At 35.3% G+C, this 23,205-nt stretch overlaps 1 protein-coding gene across 12 annotated transcripts in view; it reads right to left on the bottom strand.

Annotated features, from left to right (window-relative positions):
- Positions 1-12,926: 12,926 nt before the first annotated feature.
- The window catches only part of LOC18423782 (ARM repeat superfamily protein), a 52,146-nt gene continuing 41,867 nt past the window's right edge, over positions 12,927-23,205 (bottom strand). For 9 of the 12 annotated variants that reach the window (XR_016054450.1, XR_016054451.1, XM_088865180.1 and 6 more), the window contains 3 exons: positions 18,442-18,510; positions 14,588-14,914; positions 12,927-13,592 (listed from right to left, as the gene is read on the bottom strand). Coding sequence is in view for 10 of the 12 variants with exons in the window: in XM_088865180.1 (XP_088721306.1) it covers positions 13,503-13,592; positions 14,588-14,914; positions 18,442-18,510 (486 nt within the window). In the remaining 2 variants the exon portion in view is untranslated. Of the gene's footprint in view, positions 13,593-14,587; positions 14,915-17,306; positions 18,286-18,441; positions 18,511-23,205 lie in introns of those variants that run through there. The other 3 variants (XM_088865185.1, XM_020675453.2, XM_088865186.1) reach the window with 1 other exon arrangement.

Here is a 23,205-nt window from a genome sequence, read left to right as displayed (position 1 = left end):
TAATCAAATATTGTTATTGTTTGGAACATTATCATGAACTATGTCAAAATTGCATTTTGAAATATTCCATATAGAGGATTGCACAATGTGCTTTTCGAAAGGAACATGGCCAGGAGGACACTAGATAAATTATACTTTAATTAGTTAATAACTTCATGGCTTAGTAATTTCTAATATAACTAATATGTATGGTAGACTAATTGTCACACCCCATGAATTTACAATACTATTATTCCTGAGATGTGACGGACAAAACATATATACATCTATTGATAGGACAAATTTACAGTGGCGAGGTCTTACATAGTAAATAAAGAAAGCTAGCACAACAACAGTATCTTCCAAGGTTGATCTTGACTAGCACTCAAAATGAATCCGTAGTTATCCTGAAAAAATGTTTACTATAGTTTGATGAGTTTGGCTACTCAGTAAGTGATCATCATAATCCTAAAAATAATCATGATTGAAAGATATCAATATTTTCCAAAATGAGATCTATTAACAGAAATGCATCAACAGTTTTATTTTCAATAAATACATAATTAAGTATAATCCGTGTAATTGAAATGCTTATAACACTTTTAACGGCAGTACATAATTCAAAGGATTTCACAAAATACCCTACTGGCGTCCCAAGTAGGTCACCTATATACCCCATCAGCGTCCTGATAGGTCCACTTAATCCCTATCGGCGTCCCAGATAGGTCCACTTAATCCCTGCAGGTCCACTTATACCACACCGGCGTACCGGATGAGTCCACTTAATCCCTACCGGCGTCCCGGATAGGTCAACTTATACCTCACCGGCGAACCGGATGAGTCCACTTGCATACTTAAATTATTTCTAAATCTCTTTAAACATTCGAAACCAGCAATATCATGTACTCAACATATCACTGAAACCATTAATATGAATTTCACTTAAACCATTAATAACAATCACTCTCTATAATATTTCAAAAATAACCAATCAAATATTTTGGGCTCAAATTTAGAAAGTTAGCAGTTTGTAAAGGCATTCTAGCATAATTGCCAATTTAATATGTATAGAAAAACTCTTATAAAAATTCAAGAATACGGAATTATCACAATTTATGGAATATCAATTCACAAATAAACATTTCACAACAATACTATAATCAATTGCAAAAATGTCAATTTTTAAATAATAAGGCAGTCATTTGCACATGAATTTTACAATGTCTAAATATTCAAAACAGTAGAAAGAAATATCACAATTTTACTAAAAGCAGAAATATCACATTTATTTCTAACAATAGACAAGAAAAATAAATAAATTTATTTTTCTAATTTACAGCATTCAAAATTTCTAACATAGATAAAATATCACAATTTTTATTAAAAAGATTATTTTTCAAGATAATGAGGTCACGTGCGTATAAAATTTATCGCGCCTAAAATTCATGATAATAAGCAGAAATAATTATTTCATTTTATTTTTAAAAAGAATGGATTATTTTTCGAGACAATGAGGTCACTTACACACAAAACTGATAAAATAAAGATCCTTGACGGAAATATCACTATTTATTGAAAATAGACTATTTTTCAGAAAGACGATGTCACTTACCCACAATTATTTGAGAGGGAGCTTCCGATAAAAAAATTCGGTTCGAGAGAGAAGTTCACTGTGTTTCGACCAGAGAGAGAGATCTCAAAATTTTGTTTTAGGGTGGAAGTGCTCACATCCCCTATTTAAATTCTTATAACGTATTATTATATTATTTTATTACGTTCTACCTCATACCTGAGGTGTCGCGTTAAAAGTCTGCTTTTATCGTACGAAAACCACGTTCGCTAAAGGACGTTGCCAGCTGCAAGCAGCAGGAGGCAAAAGCAAGCAAAGCAAAAGTTAAACCAAAGTAAAAGTTTTGAAAATAGTGATGGTCCCCAAGGACCATCATACTCAATCAGACCATCACCTATTAAAAGCATCATTTCCCCCTTTTTTTTTTTTTTTTTTTTTGAAATTTTAGGATTGTTACATTCTTCCCTCCTTAAAGAAATTTAGTCCTCTAAATTTGTGTACCTGATTACTGAAAAAGATAGGGGTATTTTTCTCTGATTTCGTCTTCTCGTTCTCAAGTCGACTCTTCTCTTGAATGGTACTGCCATAATACACGGACTAAAGGAATCTCCTTGTTACGCAACACTTGCACCCTTCTATCTAGTATCAAAATTGGCTGCTCAATGAAGGATAGGTCCTTCCTGATCGGTAAAGGTTTATATTTTAAGATATGGGACGGGTCGGGCTGATATTTTCGTAGTAAAGATACATGAAAGACATTATGGACATTTGCCAATTCGGGTGGTAAGGCAAGTCTATAAGCGACACCTCCGATTTTTTTCAGGATTTCAAATGGTCCGATGTAACGTGGGCTCAACTTTCCTTTCTTGCCGAATCTCATAATGCTCTTTATTGGTGAGATTTTTAGGAAAACTCGATCACTTTCCTCAAATTCAAGATCTCTCCTTCGGTTATCGGCATAACTCTTTTGTCGACACTGAGCTGTCCTGAGCCTTTCACGAATTAATGCTATCTTATCTGTGGTTATCTGGACAATTTTGGGCCCCAAAAGCTTTCTTTCACCAACCTCGTCCCAACATATGGGTGACCTGCATTTCCTTCCATACAGGGCTTCATATGGTGCCATCTGAATACTGGCTTGGAAGCTATTATTATAAGCAAACTCAATCAGAGGTAAATGGTCATCCCAGCTTCCTGTAAGGTCAATAACACAAGCCCTCAGCATATCTTCCAAGGTTTGGATGGTCCTCTCCGATTGTCCATCAGTTTGGGGGTGAAAGGCAATACTAAAGGCGAGTCTCATCCCCATGGCTGACTGTAGTCTAGCCCAAAATTTAGAAGTAAACCGAGTATCCCTGTCCGATACAATACTGATAGGAACTCCATGCAACCGCACTATTTCTTTAATGTACAGCTGAGCCAGTCGATCCAAAGTGTACGTCGTGAGAATCGGTAGAAAGTGGGCAGCTTTGGTTAACCGGTCCACAATGACCCAAATGCTATCATGTCCTGAATTTGTTCTAGGCAAGCCAGAGACAAAATCCATAGAGATGTGCTCCCAGTTCCATTCTGGTACGGTAAAGGCTGCAACAACCCAGCGGGCCTTTGATGTTCAGCTTTTACTTGCTGGCATGTTAGGCATTTAGACACAAATAGTGCTACCTCTTTTTTCATATTATTCCACCAAAAGGTTTTCTCCAGGTCCTGATACATTTTAATACTTCCGGGATGTATCGTATAACGAGAATGATGTGCTTCTTCTAAGATAGCTTTCTTTACACTCTCATCATTCGGGACACAAACCCGATTTTTGAATCTTAGCAAATCCTCACTACATATAGAGAATTCATCTCTCTTTCCTTGCTTCACCTCTTCTATAATTGTTATAAGCTGAGGGTCTTTCTTTTGTGCCAATCGAATCTGTTGGATTAGTTGGGGTTCCGCCTTAATATTGGCAATCATACTTACCACACCATTAATGGACGGAGTTGGATGCCAATCCACTATTTCTTCTAACAATTGCATTTCTTGGATCATTAGATGAGCTAAGACTCCCGTAGATTTTCTACTTAGACCGTCGGCCACAACGTTAGCTTTTCCTGAATGATAATGGATTGTACAATCATAATCTTTTAAGAAATCCATCCATCTTATCTGCCGCATATTTAAATCCTTCTGAGAGAAAAGGTATTTCAAACTCTTATGATCCGTGTATATTACGAATTGCTCACCATATAGATAATGCCTCCATATTTTCAAAGCGAATACTATTGCAGCTAGCTCCAAATCATGAATTGGATATTTTTTCTCATATTCTTTCAACTGTCTGGATGCATATGCCACTACTTTCCCATATTGCATTAATACACAGCCCAAACCTTTATGTGAAGCATCACTATAAATCACAAATCCCCCACTCCCCTCAGGAATAGTTAAAATAAGTGCTGAAGTTAATCGAACTTTTAGTTCTTGAAAACTCTCCTCACATTCACTTGTCCACTCAAATTTGACATTTTTCTGTGTCAATCGAGTCAATGGGATTGCGATTCTAGAAAATCCTTCTATAAATTTTCTGTAATATCCTGCCAATCCCAAAAAGCTTCGAACTTCAGTCACATTACTTGGCTGTTTCCAATTAACAACGGCTTCAACCTTTAAAGGATCAACTGATAGACCTTCCTTTGATATGACATGTCCTAAAAATGTCACTTGTTCAAGCCAAAATTCACATTTACTAAGTTTGGCATATAATTTCTTCTCTCTTAATATTTGCAATACCATTCTTACATGCTGCTCATGTTCCTTCTGATTCTTGGAATAAATTAAAATATCATCGATGAATACCACAATAAATTTATCCAAGAAGGGCTTAAAGATCCGATTCATCAAATCCATAAATGCAGCTGGTGCATTGGTTAATCCAAAAGGCATGACTAAAAATTCATACTGGCCATACCTTGTTCTGAAAGCTGTCTTGAGTACATCTTCACTTTTAATCTTAAGCTGATGGTATCCAGATCTAAGATCAATTTTTGAAAACACTTGTGATCTTTGTAATTGATCAAATAAATCATCAATTTTAGGTAATGGATACTTATTTTTCACTGTCATTTGGTTCAACTGTCTATAATCAATACACAATCTCATAGTCCCATCTCTCTTTTTGACAAACAGTACTGGAGCACCCCAAGGTGACACACTGGGCCTGATAAAACCTTTATTTAATAATTCTTCCAATTGTTGTTTCAGTTCTTTAAGTTCTGCAGGAGCCATTCTGTAAGGTGCCTTAGAAATTGGTGCTACTCCTAGCAATAATTCAATGGAGAATTCAATTTCCCTGGCAATTCTTCAGGAAAAACGTCGGGAAATTCTCGGATAACCGGAGTGGTATCCAAATGTATTTCTTCCTTCCTATCTTCTTTGATATAGGCAAGAAAGCCTTGACACCCTTTTCGAAGGAGGCGATTAGCTCGAATACAAGAGATTAAATATGATGGGGAGTCTTCTTTGACACCATTGAAGTAAAATACTGGTTGATTCGGAATACTAAAGGTAACAATTTTCTTATAACAATCAATACTTGCATGGTATGCAGAGAGCCAATCCATGCCTAAGATTACATCAAAATCTTGAATTTCTAGGAGTATTAAATCAACCAACAGTTCCTTTTCTTCTATCTTTATTACACATGATTTGTACATTATATTGGTGTTTATTGAATCTCCCATCGGTGTGGCTACCTCTAGAATGTATTCTAATTGTTCTGGTTCTACCTTTAAGTGGCATGCAAAGTGTTGTGACACAAATGAATGAGTAGATCCAAGATCAATTAAAACATGAGCTACTTTTTGGAAGATAGTAAGAGTACCTTGGATCACTGATTTTGAGGCCTGAGCGTCTTGCTCGGTAATCGCAAATACTCTTCCCTTCATCTGAGGCTTCGGAGCTATCTCTCCCTGCTTTGGAAGCTGTTGTGTCTGTAAGCTAAGACATTGTTTAATCTGGTGTCCCAATTTTCCACATTTAAAACAGGCTCCGGTATTCCAATAACAGGGCTTGATCCATGATTTTTTCCACATTTTCTACATGGTTCTATTGGGTTTTGAAATGGCGAGGGCCTTGGCTTCTTGCTTGGCCTTTCAAACTGTTGTCGATTAGATGATGTAGGTCTAACATGACTGTTCTGATTTTTCGTCTTTTGGTAATCTTCAAAATCTTTTTCGACAATTTGGGCACGATTCACTATTTCAGCATAAGTTCTTAATTTCAAGACTGATATTCTGCTTCTAATAGCTGGCTTGAGACCCCTTTCAAATTTCTTCACCTTTCTTGCCTCATTATTAATCATATGTGGTGCAAACCTGGCCAATTCAGTAAACTTGGCCTCGTACTATGCTACTGTCATATTTCCTTGAATTAATTCTAGAAATTCCATTTCTTTTTGGTCTCGAATAAAATCTGGGAAATATTTTTCATTAAATGCCTCTAGAAATACTTCCCAAGTCAAGGTTTTATTTTCTTTGACCAATACTCCTTTTGCCATTCGCCACCAGTGTTGTGCCTCACCTTCTAACATAAAAACTGCCAAGGCCACCTTCCTATCATCAGAACATTCCATAACCTCGAATATTTTTTCCAGTTGCATAATCCATCCCTCGGCTTCCAGTGGGTTTACAGCACCCTTAAAAGAAGGTGGGTTTAATTTCTTAAATTATTCGATATTGCTCCCACCATTTCCTATAACTAACTGCCTGGGTGGATTGTTGTTTTCCATCTGATGTTGCATTAGAGCAACCATATTTTCCAAGGCTTCGTGAATTCCTTCCATATTGGCTTCAGCTATTCTGGATCCTGACTTTATCCCGGTCTGTACACACAATAAATGTGATTTTAAGTACATTCTTTTTAACTTTCCTAAGGATCTTAAACCTAATGCTCTGATACCTTAATTGTCACACCCCATGAATTTACAATACTATTATTCCTGAGATGTGACGGACAAAACATATATATATCTATTGATAGGACAAATTTACAGTGGCGAGGTCTTACATAGTAAATAAAGAAAGCTAGCACAACAACAGTATCTTTCAAGGTTGATCTTGACTAGCACTCAAAAAGAATCCGTAGTTATCCTGAAAAAATGTTTACCATAGTTTGATGAGTTTGGCTACTCAGTAAGTGATCATCATAATCCTAAAAATAATCATGATTGAAAGATATCAATATTTTCCAAAATGAGATCTATTAACAGAAATGCATCAACAGTTTCACTTTCAATAAATACATAATTAAGTATAATCCGTGTAATTGAAATGCTTATAACACTTTTAACGGCAGTACATAATTCAAAGGATTTCACAAAATACCCTACTGGCGTCCCAAGTAGGTCACCTATATACCCCATCAGCGTCCTGATAGGTCCACTTAATCCCTATCGGCGTCCCAGATAGGTCCACTTAATCCCTGCAGGTCCACTTATACCACACCGGCGTACCGGATGAGTCCACTTAATCCCTACCGGCGTCCCGGATAGGTCAACTTATACCTCACCGGCGAACCGGATGAGTCCACTTGCATACTTAAATTATTTCTAAATCTCTTTAAACATTCGAAACCAGCAATATCATGTACTCAACATATCACTGAAACCATTAATATGAATTTCACTTAAACCATTAATAACAATCACTCTCTATAATATTTCAAAAATAACCAATCAAATATTTTGGGCTCAAATTTAGAAAGGTAGCAGTTTGTAAAGGCATTCTAGCATAATTGCCAATTTAATATGTATAGAAAAACTCTTATAAAAATTCAAGAATACGGAATTATCACAATTTATGGAATATCAATTCACAAATAAACATTTCACAACAATACTATAATCAATTGCAAAAATGTCAATTTTTAAATAATAAGGCAGTCATTTGCACATGAATTTTACAATGTCTAAATATTCAAAACAGTAGAAAGAAATATCACAATTTTACTAAAAGCAGAAATATCACATTTATTTCTAACAATAGACAAGAAAAATAAATAAATTTATTTTTCTAATTTACAGCATTCAAAATTTCTAACATAGATAAAATATCACAATTTTTATTAAAAAGATTATTTTTCAAGATAATGAGGTCACGTGCGCATAAAATTTATCGCGCCTAAAATTCATGATAATAAGCAGAAATAATTATTTCATTTTATTTTTAAAAAGAATGGATTATTTTTCGAGACAATGAGGTCACTTACACACAAACCTGATAAAATAAAGATCCTAGACGAAAATATCACTATTTATTAAAAATAGATTATTTTCAGAAAGACGATGTCACTTACCCACAATTATTTGAGAGGGAGCTTCCAATAAAAAAATTCGGTTCGAGAGAAAAGTTCACTGTGTTTCGACCAGAGAGAGAGATCTCAAAATTTTGTTTTAGGGTGGGAGTGCTCACATCCCCTATTTAAATTCTTATAACGTATTATTATATTATTTTATTACGCTCTACCTCATACCTGAGGTGTCGCGTTAAAAGTCTGCTTTTATCGTACGAAAACCACGTCCGCTAAAGGACGTTGCCAGCTGCAAGCAGCAGGAGGCAAAAGCAAGCAAAGCAAAAGTTAAACCAAAGTAAAAGTTTTGAAAATAGTGATGGTCCCCAAGGACCATCATACTCAATCAGACCATCACCTATTAAAAGCATCATTTCCCCCTTTTTTTTTTTTTTTTTTTTTATAAATTTTAAGATTGTTACACTAATCTTTGATCTTCTTTCATTTCAGTTGAATGGTAAGATTTATATGGACTTCTACCCCTAAGATATAGAAGATTGCAATGATGGCCTTACATCGAGCTTGTTCTGCCATAAAGTGAGAGAGATACTAGAGGACATTCTAATGGATTCAGGCATCAAGGACGAACATATTCAAGACGGAGAGCCTGCACAACTTAGTATGTGTCCAATACAATCTCAACTTCACGAAGAAGCATCTGAGGGAGGCCACTAGATATAACATGATCAACATCAATCAAGAGGAACCTTCAAAGGAATGGCTCATGGAACGGGAGAAAGCAGTATTAAACAAGAGGATCTGGAAGAAAAGGTTACCGATTAACGTAATGATGTTGAAGTGCTAGGGACCAACCACAAAGACATGCACATGCAAGACGAACAGGTGGAGGGGTACGAGGTTGCACATGATGGCAGGGCATCATAGATCATCTGGTGAGCGATATAGCCAGAGACTAATCCAATGTTGACATAGCCAGCTACTCAGCAAGGGTGTTGAATAAAATAAAAGCATAAGAGGGAGGGACATTGGCCAAGGTGCAGGGTAGCATGGAGGCTGGATGAGTTTTAGCGACTATGGCTTTGGGACTAATTTAACTAATATTCCTGTCTGACAAGACTTTTACCTATTAATAACCAACCTTTTCTATAAGGCAGAGGGCCTCCTCCTCTCAGGAATCGAGTTTAAATTGTTCATTTTTCAAAGTTTAGTACCATGGATCCGATCGCATCAATACCAATCCTTTTTTTCTAAGGGACTGCTCTTGCTATCTCACATATTTATGTCAAGGCCCAGAACCCCTTATATTGTGACCTAGGAATACCGTAATTTCACCAACACAGCTATTATCTATAATTAATCTTGCATTGGAATGATATATGTGAGATATAAATGCATTTCCTACACATTGTATTTTGTGAGTTTGAATTTCACACCATATTACTAAGGTATTGTGTAGCATTTTCTATGCTGAATTTCTCTTGTTAAAATACAAGGAAATTAATGTAAATATACATTTAAAAAATATCTCCAAAGTTTTTTAGAGGTCTGTGTCAAAATTTAATGGTGATCCTTTGGGGTCCTACTCACATGGGTGTGGGAGGGTCTCATAGTATCATTGCTATATATATATATATATATATAATGATTTCATGCAACAGTTGCATAGTAAAATTATGCAACATTCAAAAACCATGTTATGTCCATTTGTTTGATCCAAAATTTGCCATATACACTCTTTTCGTTCTAATGAACAATCACAAAAGCTAAAAAAATTGAAAACACAACGTAGAAAGTATTTTTTTAGCCCAATTAACATAGGCCGTTCATTTTGGTGAGATGCTTAGATCTAGGTCTTAGAAAGATTTTTCATTTCCAATTTTTTTGGATCGTTTTATTATAATGTTAAAAAATAAAAAAATGATTTTGAGCTTATAAAGGCCAAGATCTCAAAATTCACCAAATGAGTTGTCTAGGTTCGTTTTTGGAGGGGACTCATTTTGACCATATCTAAGGTTCAAATTGAACTTTGTTTTTGGGGGGGATTGATTATTGAGATGAAAAGAGTGTGCGTGAAAAATTTCGGGTTATACGAATGCCATAAACATGGTTTTTTAGAAGTATTGTTGCATTATACTATGATACAACTGTTGCATTAGACCATTGCTCTCTCTCTATCTCTCTCTCTCTCTTTCTCTCTCTCTCTCTCTCTTTATATATATATATATATATAGGGAAAGTCTTCCCAACGCCTATAAGCGAAAATGAAGAGTGATTTCGCCTACCCTCATCATCTTCTAAAGTTTATCACACGGTCACAATTATCTGGTAGTGTTTCATTTTTCATTTGTTTTATACAAATCTGAATAACCTGAAATTTGGAACATGTGTACATCTTAGTGAGGCGCACCTAATAAAAATATAAAAATAATAATCCGCGAAAATAACTTGACCAAAATACTCTTGAAATATTTTGAGAGTATTTTGGTCAATTTATTTCATGTAAAATATTTTTTTGATATTTTTCATAGATTCGCCTATTTTTTAGGAACACACGCTCCAAATTTCAGGTCATTCCGATTTGCAAAAAAAATGAAAAATAAAAAACTACCGAACAATTGTGACCGTGCGATAAACTTTGGACGGTGATGAGGGTAAGCGAAATCACTGTTCATTTTCACCTATATGAAAGATACTACAAAATGCCTATAGGCGAAAATGAATAGTGATTTCTCCTACTCTCATCACCGCCCAAAGTTCATCGCACGACCACGATTGTTCGATAGTGTTTCATTTTTTATTTTATTTTTTACCAATCAAAATGACTCCAAATATAGAGCGTGTGTTCATAAAAAATAGGTGAATCTATGAAAAATATAAAAAAATTATTTTATATGACATAAATTGACCAAAATACTCTCGAAATGTTTTAGGGGTATTTTGATCAATTTGTTTTCACAAATTATTATTTTTATATTTTTAGTAGGTGCACCTCACTAAGATGTACACACGCTTCAAATTTCAGATCATTTTCATTTGCAGAAAAAAAATGAAAATGAAACACTATTGGGCAATCGTGACCGTGTGATGAACTTTAGACGGTGATGAGGGTAGAAGAAATCACTGTTCATTTTCACATATAGACGTTGGGAAGATTTTTTCATATATATATATATATGGAAAATGTTGGGATTAGCCCAGCCTACTAGCGCATATGAACATATGAGCCCAACGGCCCAGATTGAATCTTGACCGATCTGAAGATCACACCTCATTTTTTATTTGAATTTTTATTTTATTTTTGTGAATAAAAATAATTTGAAGTTTTAAACGTGTATTTTTAAAAAATAGCAGAATCTAATAAAAATATCAAAAAAATAATTTACAAGAAAGAAATTGATCAAAATACCCCTGAAATTCTTCGGGGGTATTTTAATCAATTTATTTTTTACAAATTATTTTTAAAATATTTTTATTATGTGCGTCTTGATGAGAAGAATAGACGCCTAAAATTTCAATTTATTTGGATTCGTAGAAAAAACATTAAAATAGCACTATCGAACATGCGTGATTGTCAGATCGGCTCAGATCTGAGCCGTTTGGCTCATATGTTCATATGAGCTAGTAGGCTAAACCTAGCTTTTTCCTATATATATATATATATATATATATATATATATATATATATCAAGACGCACCTAATAAAAATTTATGGGCAAGCTTTCTTTACTTCCCCTATAGCATAGAAACTCTATCCTCCTCTTTATCCAATCATCCATTCTGAATATAATGCTAAGATTGCCCCATTCACAATGTCACATCTCTACACTATTTTATTTTTAATTTTTTTCTATAAACTATTTTGACACCAAATTCTAGACGTCCATTCCTCTATTAAATTTGCACTAGCAAAAAATATAAAAAAAAATAGGCAATGATTTAATGCAACTGTTGCATAGTAATATGATGCAACAACATTAAAAAACCATCTTATGGCCACTTGTTTGATCCAAAATTTGAAATATACACCATTTTCATTCTAATAAACAATCACAAAAAAAAATATTTGAAAACACAATTTAGAAAATATTTTTTTAGCCCAATTAACATAGAACGTTCATTTTAATGAAATGCTTAGATCTAGGCTTTAGAAGGATTTTTTCATTTCCAATTTTTTTGGATGGTTTTATTATCATTAGATGAACAATGTTAAAAAAGAAAAAAAAATGATTTTACATTTATAAAGGCTAAGATCTTGAAATTCACAAGATGAATGGTTTAAATTCATTTTTGGAAGGGACTCATTTAAACCATATCTAGAATCTAAATTGAATTTTTTTTTTTTTTTGGAGATTGATTATTGAGATGAAAAGAATGTGTGCAAAATTTGGTATCATACAAATACCACAAACAAGATTTTCTAAAAGTGTCATTGTATTATACTATGATACAGCCGTTGCATTAAACTCAAAAAAAATATTTTCAATAAATAAAATGACTAAAATACCCCTAAAAATTTCAAAAGGCATTTTGATCATTATATTTTATCAAAAAAACATTTTTAATATTTTTTATAAGTGCGCCCCAATGAGATGATGGCACATACCAAATTTCATATTCATACAATTTGTATAAAAAAAATAAAAATAAAATACTTTACGATGTCAAATCTAATATCAAATGGTGGGTTACTCTCTTGATCAAAATTGAACCGTTGGATTGTAAGAAAAAATAGAATTTCTATACTGCAAGGAAAGCATAGAAACCTTTCTATATATATATATATATATATATATATATATATATATATATATATATATATATATATATATAACATTTGCTTTTAGTACAAAGGGATCACAAGCAATTTTGTCTTTCAAATTTACTAGTGACTAAACTCAAAGCCCAACAAAAAATGTCTCGAATTTTGCAACATCCCAAACCATCTTGAACATCTAATGACTACTATTAATTGTGACCTCTTTGTACTAAAGATAAAAAATCTCATAGAATACAATCTCTTTTATTATATATTGCGAGAAGAATGACAAAATTTAAAGGAAAGCCACAAAAACCGGGCAAGAGGTTAATACAAAGTGGGAGGCTAATCCCTTCATATTTCCTCCTATTGATGGTTACATCACCACGGTTTAATATCATTTTACTTCGAAAAATAAAACAAAAAATAAACATGTAAAGCTCTAGATCAGATCCAACAGTACACAAAATTCATCAGGTCTGCCAAAGGAATTCGAGCCAAGGGGACAATAACACCCAATACACAGTAAACTGAATGGAATACTGGAATCTTACAATGTACACCAAAACCTAACGGATACAACGCCACTGGATTCCTGATCCAAGTTTCTTCTCCTGGCTCACATGGTCACTTAAAAACAAAACCACATGAGCAATATGTACGTAAAGAATTAACAATGATAACAGCTTCAGCAAGTGCTCAAGCTTTCCCTCCTTCCCATCCCATTATTCCATCACCCTTCATTGTCAACTACTAAGATTTACACTTCAAATACATCCGACCTCTACCCAGCCAAAGTGGTGGATGACTGGGCTTATCGATAACAACCTTAGAGAGAAGATGGAACCAATGGAAGCGAATTCCAAATCAAAGCCTAGGCATTGGGTACAGTAAAGGGTGTAGTTATGATGGTGCTTTCCATGGCATTCTAGATGGAGGAGGATTGACATCTGATCCGATGGGGGCCGGTGGGCCTCTTCTAATCTGTGACTCCTGCACACTCGCACAAACCATTCAGTAACTGATGATACTAGTTGAAATCAGTCTAATTGGAGAGAGAGAGAGCGCAAACAAATATAAGAAGAAAAAGTTTATATAAGGTTGCAACCTTAAAATGTAGAATTATAGATGCACCTCAAAAATCTATCGGAAAATGTTGTTTTAATATTGGAAAACCCTCTAATTGATCATCTCGACATCAAGATGAACGAATATAAAAAAAAAAAACGATTTTAAGTGCCAGAAATAGTGCATCTTGCAATACATTATCTAGACCGTCCATTTTCAAGATTTTTATATGTTTATAGATCTACTTGATTTTAACCATTTCTGGAGTTTAAAATTTTATAATTAGATATAAAAATAGATTTTCAAATAATCCTAAGAATTTTACACCAAAATTACATATTATGATAGAATTTGGAGGTGCGCTTTAATTTGATTATTTAAGGTTGCAACCTTATAGAAACCGCACCCATATAAGAATGAACAGAATAAAGAGAGCAGTTTTCGTAGTCAATTACAATATTCATTAGAATTTGTAAAAAGAACATTTCAATTAGTGATGATTACAGAAATAGAGATTTGTCAATTTCAAAACGAAGGGGGTTAGTAGAACAGTTATACTTTCAATGTTTGTGAAAACTTTCTATTGCGTTTTGTGTTTAGCTTTTCCAATGCCAAATAGCACGTTCTTGTCATTGCATTGAGGGAAAGCCTTCCACTCCACCACCCCCTAATAACACCCCCCCCCCCCCCAAAACCCTCCTCCCCCATCATCACCCCCCAACCCCCATAAAAGTAAAAAAAAATAAAGCCCACGAGGATATAAGAAAAAAACTGCGTTGCAACACATGTACAGGACTTTTCTTGTCACCATTAAAGGGCTGCAAGACAAAGCACTCATACACAATGCATGCACCTGCATGTGCACATACACACGAGCAATAGGATTGAACAAGGACAGTATGAGAGTTCAGATTGTAAACCTGATGTAAGTTAGATGAACTAGGCCGACGGGAATGCATCATACTCTGAGCTTGTAACTTAGAATGCATGCGATGCTGATGCTGCACGTGCTCAAACTGTTGAAGCCTCGATGCAAAATTGATGGCATTATGCATGCTCCCTGAATCCTGGTTCTTCTCCCCATCTTCAGAACCACCCCCAGGGGTGTAGGATAAAATCTGGGTGTAAGGATTTCCAGATGCTGTTCTCCTGACTGTGCTCACAGTACCACTTGATTGATCACCACTGAAGGCGTATGCAGGTACAGTTCTTAATCGAGTTCGTAAAATTTTAAAAGCTGCACTTTGCTACATTAAGCAATAAAAAAACAAGTAATAGTAAGTAGCGTATTTCCCAAAGCAAACACGCTTCCATGAGAAGAGTTGTACACTGAATGATTAGAGCAGCTGAAATTTCATCAACGCCAAAACTCATGATTCACATGAATAAAGTCACAGAAGCTTCAGGTAACTGCACAAATGCACTTAAAGCTGCTGGCCTCATCAAGTATAACATTCCCAAATTTTGAGGAATTTTAGCTCAATGCTACCAAATTTAGGATGAGAAAATTAGTTTCTTAAGAGATGTAAACTCTACTCCCTTTTCCTTCAATTAACCTCAGACTATCTAATGTTTCACAATGAACATGATGAGATTGTATATGAACCACTGGTGAGTAAGATAGATATCGCATGAACCCACAAATGCTGTTGACCATATTTTATGACTAGGACTGCATAACAACAAATGAACCCCATCTCATAATTAGAAAAGGTAGACAAAATGAACAGTTTCAACAGTTTCCTACTTCAGCATATTTTAGTATTTCAGAAAGGGAAAAGAAGATAAGTTCTTCTCAAACAAAAGAGAAAAGAAGATAACTTGGAATCTATATGAGGTCCAAAACCTCATAGATGATTCTAGTATTAGATTCGAATGGAAGTCCAATGTCCCCAAGGCACTTTAAGGACTTATATTCAAGTTTGGCAAGAAGAAATTGAGATAATTTGGATCGGAAGACTATATCTTCCAATTCCCTATATAATATCCACATCTAAAACTTGCTGAGCTACCACCAAATGCACGCTTGACATTTCCAACTTATCTAATCTTCTATCAAAAAAAAGTCATTTACCAATATCAGATGTTTTTCATACATTCCACCACCCAAACAACTACCTGTCATTATTCACGAGCAGTGATTTGAAAAGCGGACCGCCCAACGCCTAGGCGGTCCAGAAGGCCTGGGCACATCGCCTAGGCCTAGGCCTAGGCCTAGGCCTAGGCCTAGGCAACCAAATTAGGCGGACGGTCCCTGGGTGCCCGCCCAAGGCTTGCTCGCCACCCAAGGGCGGAAATGCCATTTTTTTAGGGCATTTTTTGGGTTTTTTTGAAAAAAAATTTAGATTTTGTGATTTTCATTTGATCGAAGTGTTTCGCAAAGTTACGGGAAACGGATCCAAGCATCACCCATTAAGATTAGATTTAGTTTTGGAGTATTTTTTGGCCTATTAGAGAGTGTTTTTTAAGATTTTAGCAATAGAAAACATCTCAGAGGTGGAAGTTCAGAGATCAAGCAATCAAAGTAAGTGTAGAACTTTATTTTTTAGATTGCTTGTATTATTTTGAGATGTCTTCTTCAGGATCAAGTCGAAGTGGTGATCCGGGTTATAAATATGGATATAACCTAAATCTGAATGATAAAAATTGCATAAGATGCAATTATTGTGAAAAGAATACAAAAAGAGGCATAAATCGATTTAATAAACATCTTGCTGGTATTAAGGGGAATGTTGCCCCCTATAAAAATGTTCCTAAAGCTATCAGAGAGGAGATTAACCAATATAGGAGTTCAGTAAAAACACAAACAGGAACAAAATCCTTGTCATTTGGATAGGTCTATTTCTGGTTATGTTAGAAGAAGTGATTCGGTCGAAAGTATGGTTATAACCCGAAACCAAATGTTAAAAATTGTAGAAGGTGTAATTTTTATGAAAATGATACCAATGGGGGTATTAACCAATTCAAGAAACACCTGGCCGGAATTAAAGGGAATGTTGCTTCTTGTAAAAAGTTTATGAAACTATTCAGGATGAGATTAAACAATATTTGAATTTAGTAGAACCAGAAAAGGAAGAAATGAGCCTTGTTCTATGGAAATATCCTCTCCAGGTTCTTTTAGAAGTGGTGATCCGGGTTGCAAGTATGGTCATAACCCGAATCCGAATGACAAAAATCATATTAGGGGTAATTATTATGGAACAGATACTAATAAGGATATTTACCAGTTCAATAAACACCTTGCCGGTATTAAAGAGGATGTGGCCCCGTATAAAAATACTCCCGGGGCTAGCAGGGAGGAGATTATACAATATTTGAGGTTAAGGAAGCAAAGAAAGAAAAGGGTGAAGAGGCACCAGGGTGAAGAGGCACCAAGTAGAGCAGCCAAAACTCCTAGGGCCTCATCTGCACAAAGTAAGTGGGAGGTAGAAGAAGAGGGAAAAAAAGCAAATTCAAAAGAAACAGAGGAAGACGAGCATTATGTTGAAGAGGGAGATGACTCTGATGATGATGGCCTCATATTTGATGCATATGATGAGGCTTACCCTACTCCTTTTGATGATGATAATAATGACTTAAGAAGGAAGGCGCTTGAGTGGCTTGACTCTTGGTGTTGACTATTGAGTCTTACACTGTATATTTTCTTTTTCTTATTTTTAATTTCTAGTTTCTACACTCTAACTCTTGTGTGTATGCTTTTATGTGTATGCTTCTATGGTTCTAGAATTGTATGGAAAGATGGATTATGGACTATCTAAATTCTCCTCATTCATGAAAATATGGACTATGGATTATGTGTTAATATATTATATAGTTATACTTTTAGACTTAGATACTTAGACTGCATACATTTTTTTTTTCTACTATGCCGCTCAGGTTATAGGCGCCCACCTAGGCATTGGGCGGACCACCCCCCCTCCCGGCCGCCTAGGTGCCGCGTAGCGCTTTTTGAAACAATGTTCAAGAGTCTATTCTTTTCCAACTGCTAATTAAAAATTGTGGGCAAAGGATAGTGAGTTTTCAAAATTCCTTATTTTGAAAGTTGGCTGTGAGTTTAATGTCATCCACTCCACGAAAGTTTATTAGAATTGGGCATTGGATACTTGCAAATTCTTCTTTTTTAGGGAAAGAGTATGGTGGACTTGCGGGGAAATTACATTTGGTCTTAAGGGAGAACTACCAATCTAGGAGGTTTTTTATGACCTGAAACTTTATGAAACAACTGATTTACCTTGTGATTGATTTCCACAAAAACTGATTTTGAGATCGTAAAATGCTAGGCCAGATTGCATCGAATGGACAGTCCATATCAATCTTGATGGAATTGATTTGGAGCATCTTGAGCTCCAAATCAATCTATAAAAAAAATGACCTTACAGATGAATAAAAATCATTTGCTAGTTTTGGGAACAAAAAAAAAACCCCTTAATATGGTGCTTTGGCCGCCAAATGCATAATTTGACCTTAAGGGAGCAACAAATCCTTCTTTTTTTCCTTTTGTTTCTCAGTTGTATCATTGTAAGAATGCTAGCCACTTCTTTTAACCAGGTTCACTCCTGTCACTATGTTTCAAGATCAAAAGGATACAAGCCTCTAAGTTCCACTGTATTGAAGTCAACTGAACCAAAAAGTGATGATAAGCTCAAAAGCATTAGACAAGGGGACAATAAACATAATAAAATTGAAGCAATCTCTATAACTCTTAAACAGTATATGACACTTGGAAAGATGTCCACATATATCTTGGAAACAACAAAAAAAACTAAGAAATTACCTGTGGAAGCAACATCAAAAGGCCATACAAGGACTTCAACAACCATGTGTATCTTCCAGGATCAAGAAGCTGCAGTGATTATAATTTCACCATTAGCTATTAGCCAAACATTCAGCTTCATAGAGCATTGAGAAGTTATTCAATTTGTGGTATAAAAAGAAAGTAAAACAGATACCAACTGATCCTAATCTAATAAGTAGAAGTTAATCAGACAAAACCCAAAGGATGTCTTCCTAAATTTCCCAACATGACAATATAACAACTGCATCATAAGTGTAGTTCCTAGTTCATTAAGTTTTAACATTTAATATAAGGAAAGTTCAGGTGTCAAAAAATAGATGATCTATCTCATAATTACTCGAATCTCTCCGCTGAGGTCACAATTCCAGTTCGGAATCCCGATTCGGCAATTCCGATGAGGGATCTTCACAGAAACCACTTCCTGGAAGTTAAGAATCCCAATTCCGTAAGTTAGGAATCTCTTTTCATACCTATTTAAGAATCTCCATCCCATTATTTGTGGAATCTCAGTCCCAAATTTTTTGAATCTCGATTCCAATATTTATTGAATCTTCATTCCATCTGATTCCACATGTGATGAATCTTGATTCATTATGGTTTTGAATCTAGAATCTACAACATAAAATACCTCAATTCGTAGGAGCAACGAACTGTGATTCAATCAACATGGAATTTTGCTTCGACCTCCATAAGATACTTGTTCTATGTCAAAATCTCTCAACCTACATGTTGTTTTTTAATTCATGCAATAATGTATCCATGTGTGTGCTTGATGTCTAAACTAAATTTCTTCCCTACCACAATGTCATAATGTGAATTAAAGCAAAAAAATAGAAATAAAATAAAATAAATAAAATGATAAAAAAAGCAATTTAAAGTACATAATGTCCAATTTCCTGAATGGTTACCACTTTTTAAAGGTAAGTGGAGTAGAAATCTTCATTCAATTCGAATGCTTCTAATAGTGCTAGGAGTGGCTCAAATCACATTTCTAATAATACTAGGATGGACTGCATTTTTCTTTAAAGTATAATTGGTAACTACATCACATACAATAAATACCATGGCATAGAAAATCCTATTTTGTCTATATAATGATCAAGTCAAGGTCACATTTAGAAATACATGGGATAACATTTGTATCTTTTGTAAAGTTAACACTTTAAAGAAAAACATTTGTATCTTTTGTAGATAATTTCCCTAGTGGACTTTCAAGAATCAATACATGGACTTCAAATCTGAGGAACCCTTCTACAAGTCTAATAAGAGACATTTGATATCGATTGCTTAAACTGTGAGATGTTGTAGATATAGGAAACTTGTTCCTATGGGGCTTCATACTTGACCCCATAGAGTTACAAATCTCGATAGCCAGTTCGGATCACACTCGATTCTAAACTAATATGATTCCTGATTCCAAACTGGTATGAATCTTGGTTTCACATACATTAGAAACTCAGTTCCAAATATATCACAATCTCGATTCCAAAGTGGTGCGAATATCGATTCCACATACATTGGAAACTTGATTCATAAGATTTCAGAATCTTGATTCCTTTGGGGTTCAATTCCAAGGAGGTCAGAATCTTGATTCCATATGTAGTGGAATCTCAATTCCAAGGAGGTCAGAATCTTTATTCCATATGTGGGGGAATCTTAATACTATATGTGGTGGAATCTCGATTCCATTTTGGTCAATTCTCAATCCCCAAAATATAGGAATCTCGCTCCCCGCAATTCCAATTTGTACGGATGTCGATTCCAAAAATAAGAATTTTCTAATCGGCTGCGATTCCACGATTCCGATTCCGATTCCTAAAACGATTCGGGTTTCCAAGTACTTCCGACAACTATGATCCATCCAATAACATCAAGCAAACCAATCTCAATCTCCTCTGTCATAAGCATAATGGTATCTAACTTTTCATAATGTAACCTAATAAATGGGACCCAAAAGTTTGCCAAATTCCAGTGACTAAAATATAAGAATGCCATCATATTAGATTACATGTATAAAAAGTATAATGGTATTCGCGTTTTGGTTTTTTGTTTGGAGTAAGTCAGTGCTGCGAATAAATCAAGCCAAGTGGTGTATCCCCATGTGGGTATGAAAATATCAATTATGGAAATTTCTTATGCTGAGTAACTTACTTGGAATACTTTTAAAATGTTGCTTTTCTAGAAAAATCCCTAGGAAAATACATACATACATAGATACATACATACGCATGCACATACAAAAACTACAATTTACAAAAAGGTAAAGCAACAAACAAAATGGCATTCATAGACTTTTTGTTTATTAAATTTCAAATGAAAAGCTTTACAATAAGTTTACAACTTAAAAGTTCAATTTTATAAATTATAAATTCCAAGTTCTATAAATTTTGACAATTATGAAGAGACTTGTTAGGTCATAAGAAGTTCATGTCCCAGGAGCAGCTTTTATAGAATACGTTAAAGAAAAACGAAATCTGTCACTGGCCAAAGAAGGGCACGTTCACTGTTAAAGGTAAAGGTCCAGTGACCTGAAGCATCGTCCCGATTAGATGCAAGTTTCAAACCCATAACACTCAATAAAGGTTGTTGGTATACATTCAATGGGTTTAAGTATTTCAGAATTGGATCAAGTTCGAGCCCAGTTGCGTTGGATATTCTACTTTGCATATGCACTCCATTTACAAAACCAACATGCAGCCAGTCATTGCTTCATGAGGAATGACAAGACACTTGTACAATATAAAGGGTAACGCAATCATGAAAAACGAAAAAACCTACACTAAAGGGAAAGAAAAGACAAAAACTAAGGAAATCAACCTCGGTTTCGCCCCAGATGCACCCGAAATGAAAAATCTAAACCCAGATATCCATTGAACATGACAATAGACACAGGCTCCTGACAACAAGACTTGGATATCAAATCATCAATTCCTGTGATTATAGGCTAGATAATGAAATATGGCATTGTCGGCTTGGAGTGTATAAACTCATCGCTAAGAAGGCAGTCATGAATTGTCTGCAAGGTAGATAAAAGAAGGCATGTGATCACGGGGATCAGGAATTCTGATATTATATATGTTGGAAGGACAGAAATGAAAAGTGGGTCCAGGGGGTGGATGATTGACCTTTGCCAGATTAAAATGGACCGGCCTCAACATCCTAGAGAACACCCAAAGTTTCATCTACAGCCCACAAGGCCTCCTTGCTTTTATTTACAAATATCAATAGGCCATTTTGCTGTACCACAGGGTGAGCTGTCAGCTATGAGTGGCAGATGAATACAAGTTTCAAATAATTCGAAGTACTATCAGACATGGACATTATCAACTTTCAAGAGGAACAAAATATCAGTCAGTAGCAGGTTGCCATTAGGAAGTGATGGAATTAAAGATGTCTACTGTTTAAGGTTGAGGATGGATTTGGAGCACCCTTAGGATTGGATTCAGCAGGAGTATGGTGGGAGTATGAGGGGCGGAGATGATATAGAAGGCAAATAGGTCTTCAAGACCATGAGGATAAATAGTTGATGGGCATCAAGACGGCCAAAAGGGTATTAGGTATAAGACAGACAAAGGTAGAAAGAATAACCTCGTACCAGCATTACATAGACACGGTCACAGCACCAAACCTATCAAAATTGCACAAAATAAAAATGTCATCTTGACACTTCTTCTGAAACTCCAGTAAGTTGCTCATGCTGACACTTCGGATGAAGTGACTTATACTTTTTTAGAAGTAAATGGCAATGTCCATTGAAACTACAGACAAAAATTATCAGACACTTTCAATAGAAGTGTGGGCAACTTCTTTTGACACTTTATTGATGTGCCTGGTATTTCCAAGTGCAGCACCCAGGAAACACCTTGTATCATGGGTGGAAAGCCTCTGCTAGAAGAATCACACACAAGTGTCTGACCTTTCTACTCTTACATGGAAAACTCCCAAAATGTACAGGTTGAATGCAGGAAGACATGGCAGCAAGTGTCGACACATGACACCAAGAATAGGGTTGAGTGTTGGAGCAACATTGCCCCTTACAACTTTCCTGATTTATACGGTGTAAAGTAACTAAGATGCACAAAATACAAGGGATTATTTCTGCCATTAGATTTCACAATCTACCAGGAAGCTACTACATGGCCTCCACAAAGACCAGCATTCAAAGAAGTCACAATTATAAAGGTACATCAAAATATTACCTTTAGGTATATGATATGCAGAGGAAGAAGGCTTTGATGCTATGAATCTCTCCGCCTAGAGGGACCATTAGGCTCCATTTTCCTCAATGCACCAAAGGCAACCATGGACAAGCTGGTTATCCAGGAGTGACTCATGTTGAGTACAGTGAACTTGAAAAATGCTATGTGGGGCTTCTAGGAATTATCCATTCAAAATGGGATAGCACAATCACAGGAATTAGATTACGGAAGGAGAATACAGAAAAGCGATTGTTATTGAAGGACACGATCAATGTCATTACATGGATAAAAGAAGGATCTGGTGCATGGAAATTGGCTCTCACTTATTCTAAAGCCAAAGACACCACGACAGAATACCATAGTCAAAGTGCCTCATGTTCTGAGAGAAGCAAATTCAATAGCAGATAGACTAACAAAGGGCTACTAAAGGTGGTTTTCTGCCACATTAAATGATAAAAAAATTTTCTTATATCATACACTTAGATTGTAAGTCCATTTCCAATAATGAATTATATTTACTTATCAAGAATAAAGCTCAAATGGG

Source organism: Amborella trichopoda, chromosome 4 (assembly GCF_054954075.1).
Source record: "Amborella trichopoda isolate Santa Cruz 75 chromosome 4, AtrichopodaSantaCruz75HAP2 v2.0, whole genome shotgun sequence".
Taxonomy (NCBI): domain Eukaryota; kingdom Viridiplantae; phylum Streptophyta; class Magnoliopsida; order Amborellales; family Amborellaceae; genus Amborella; species Amborella trichopoda.
This window is presented reverse-complemented; position numbering and strand designations above follow the sequence as displayed.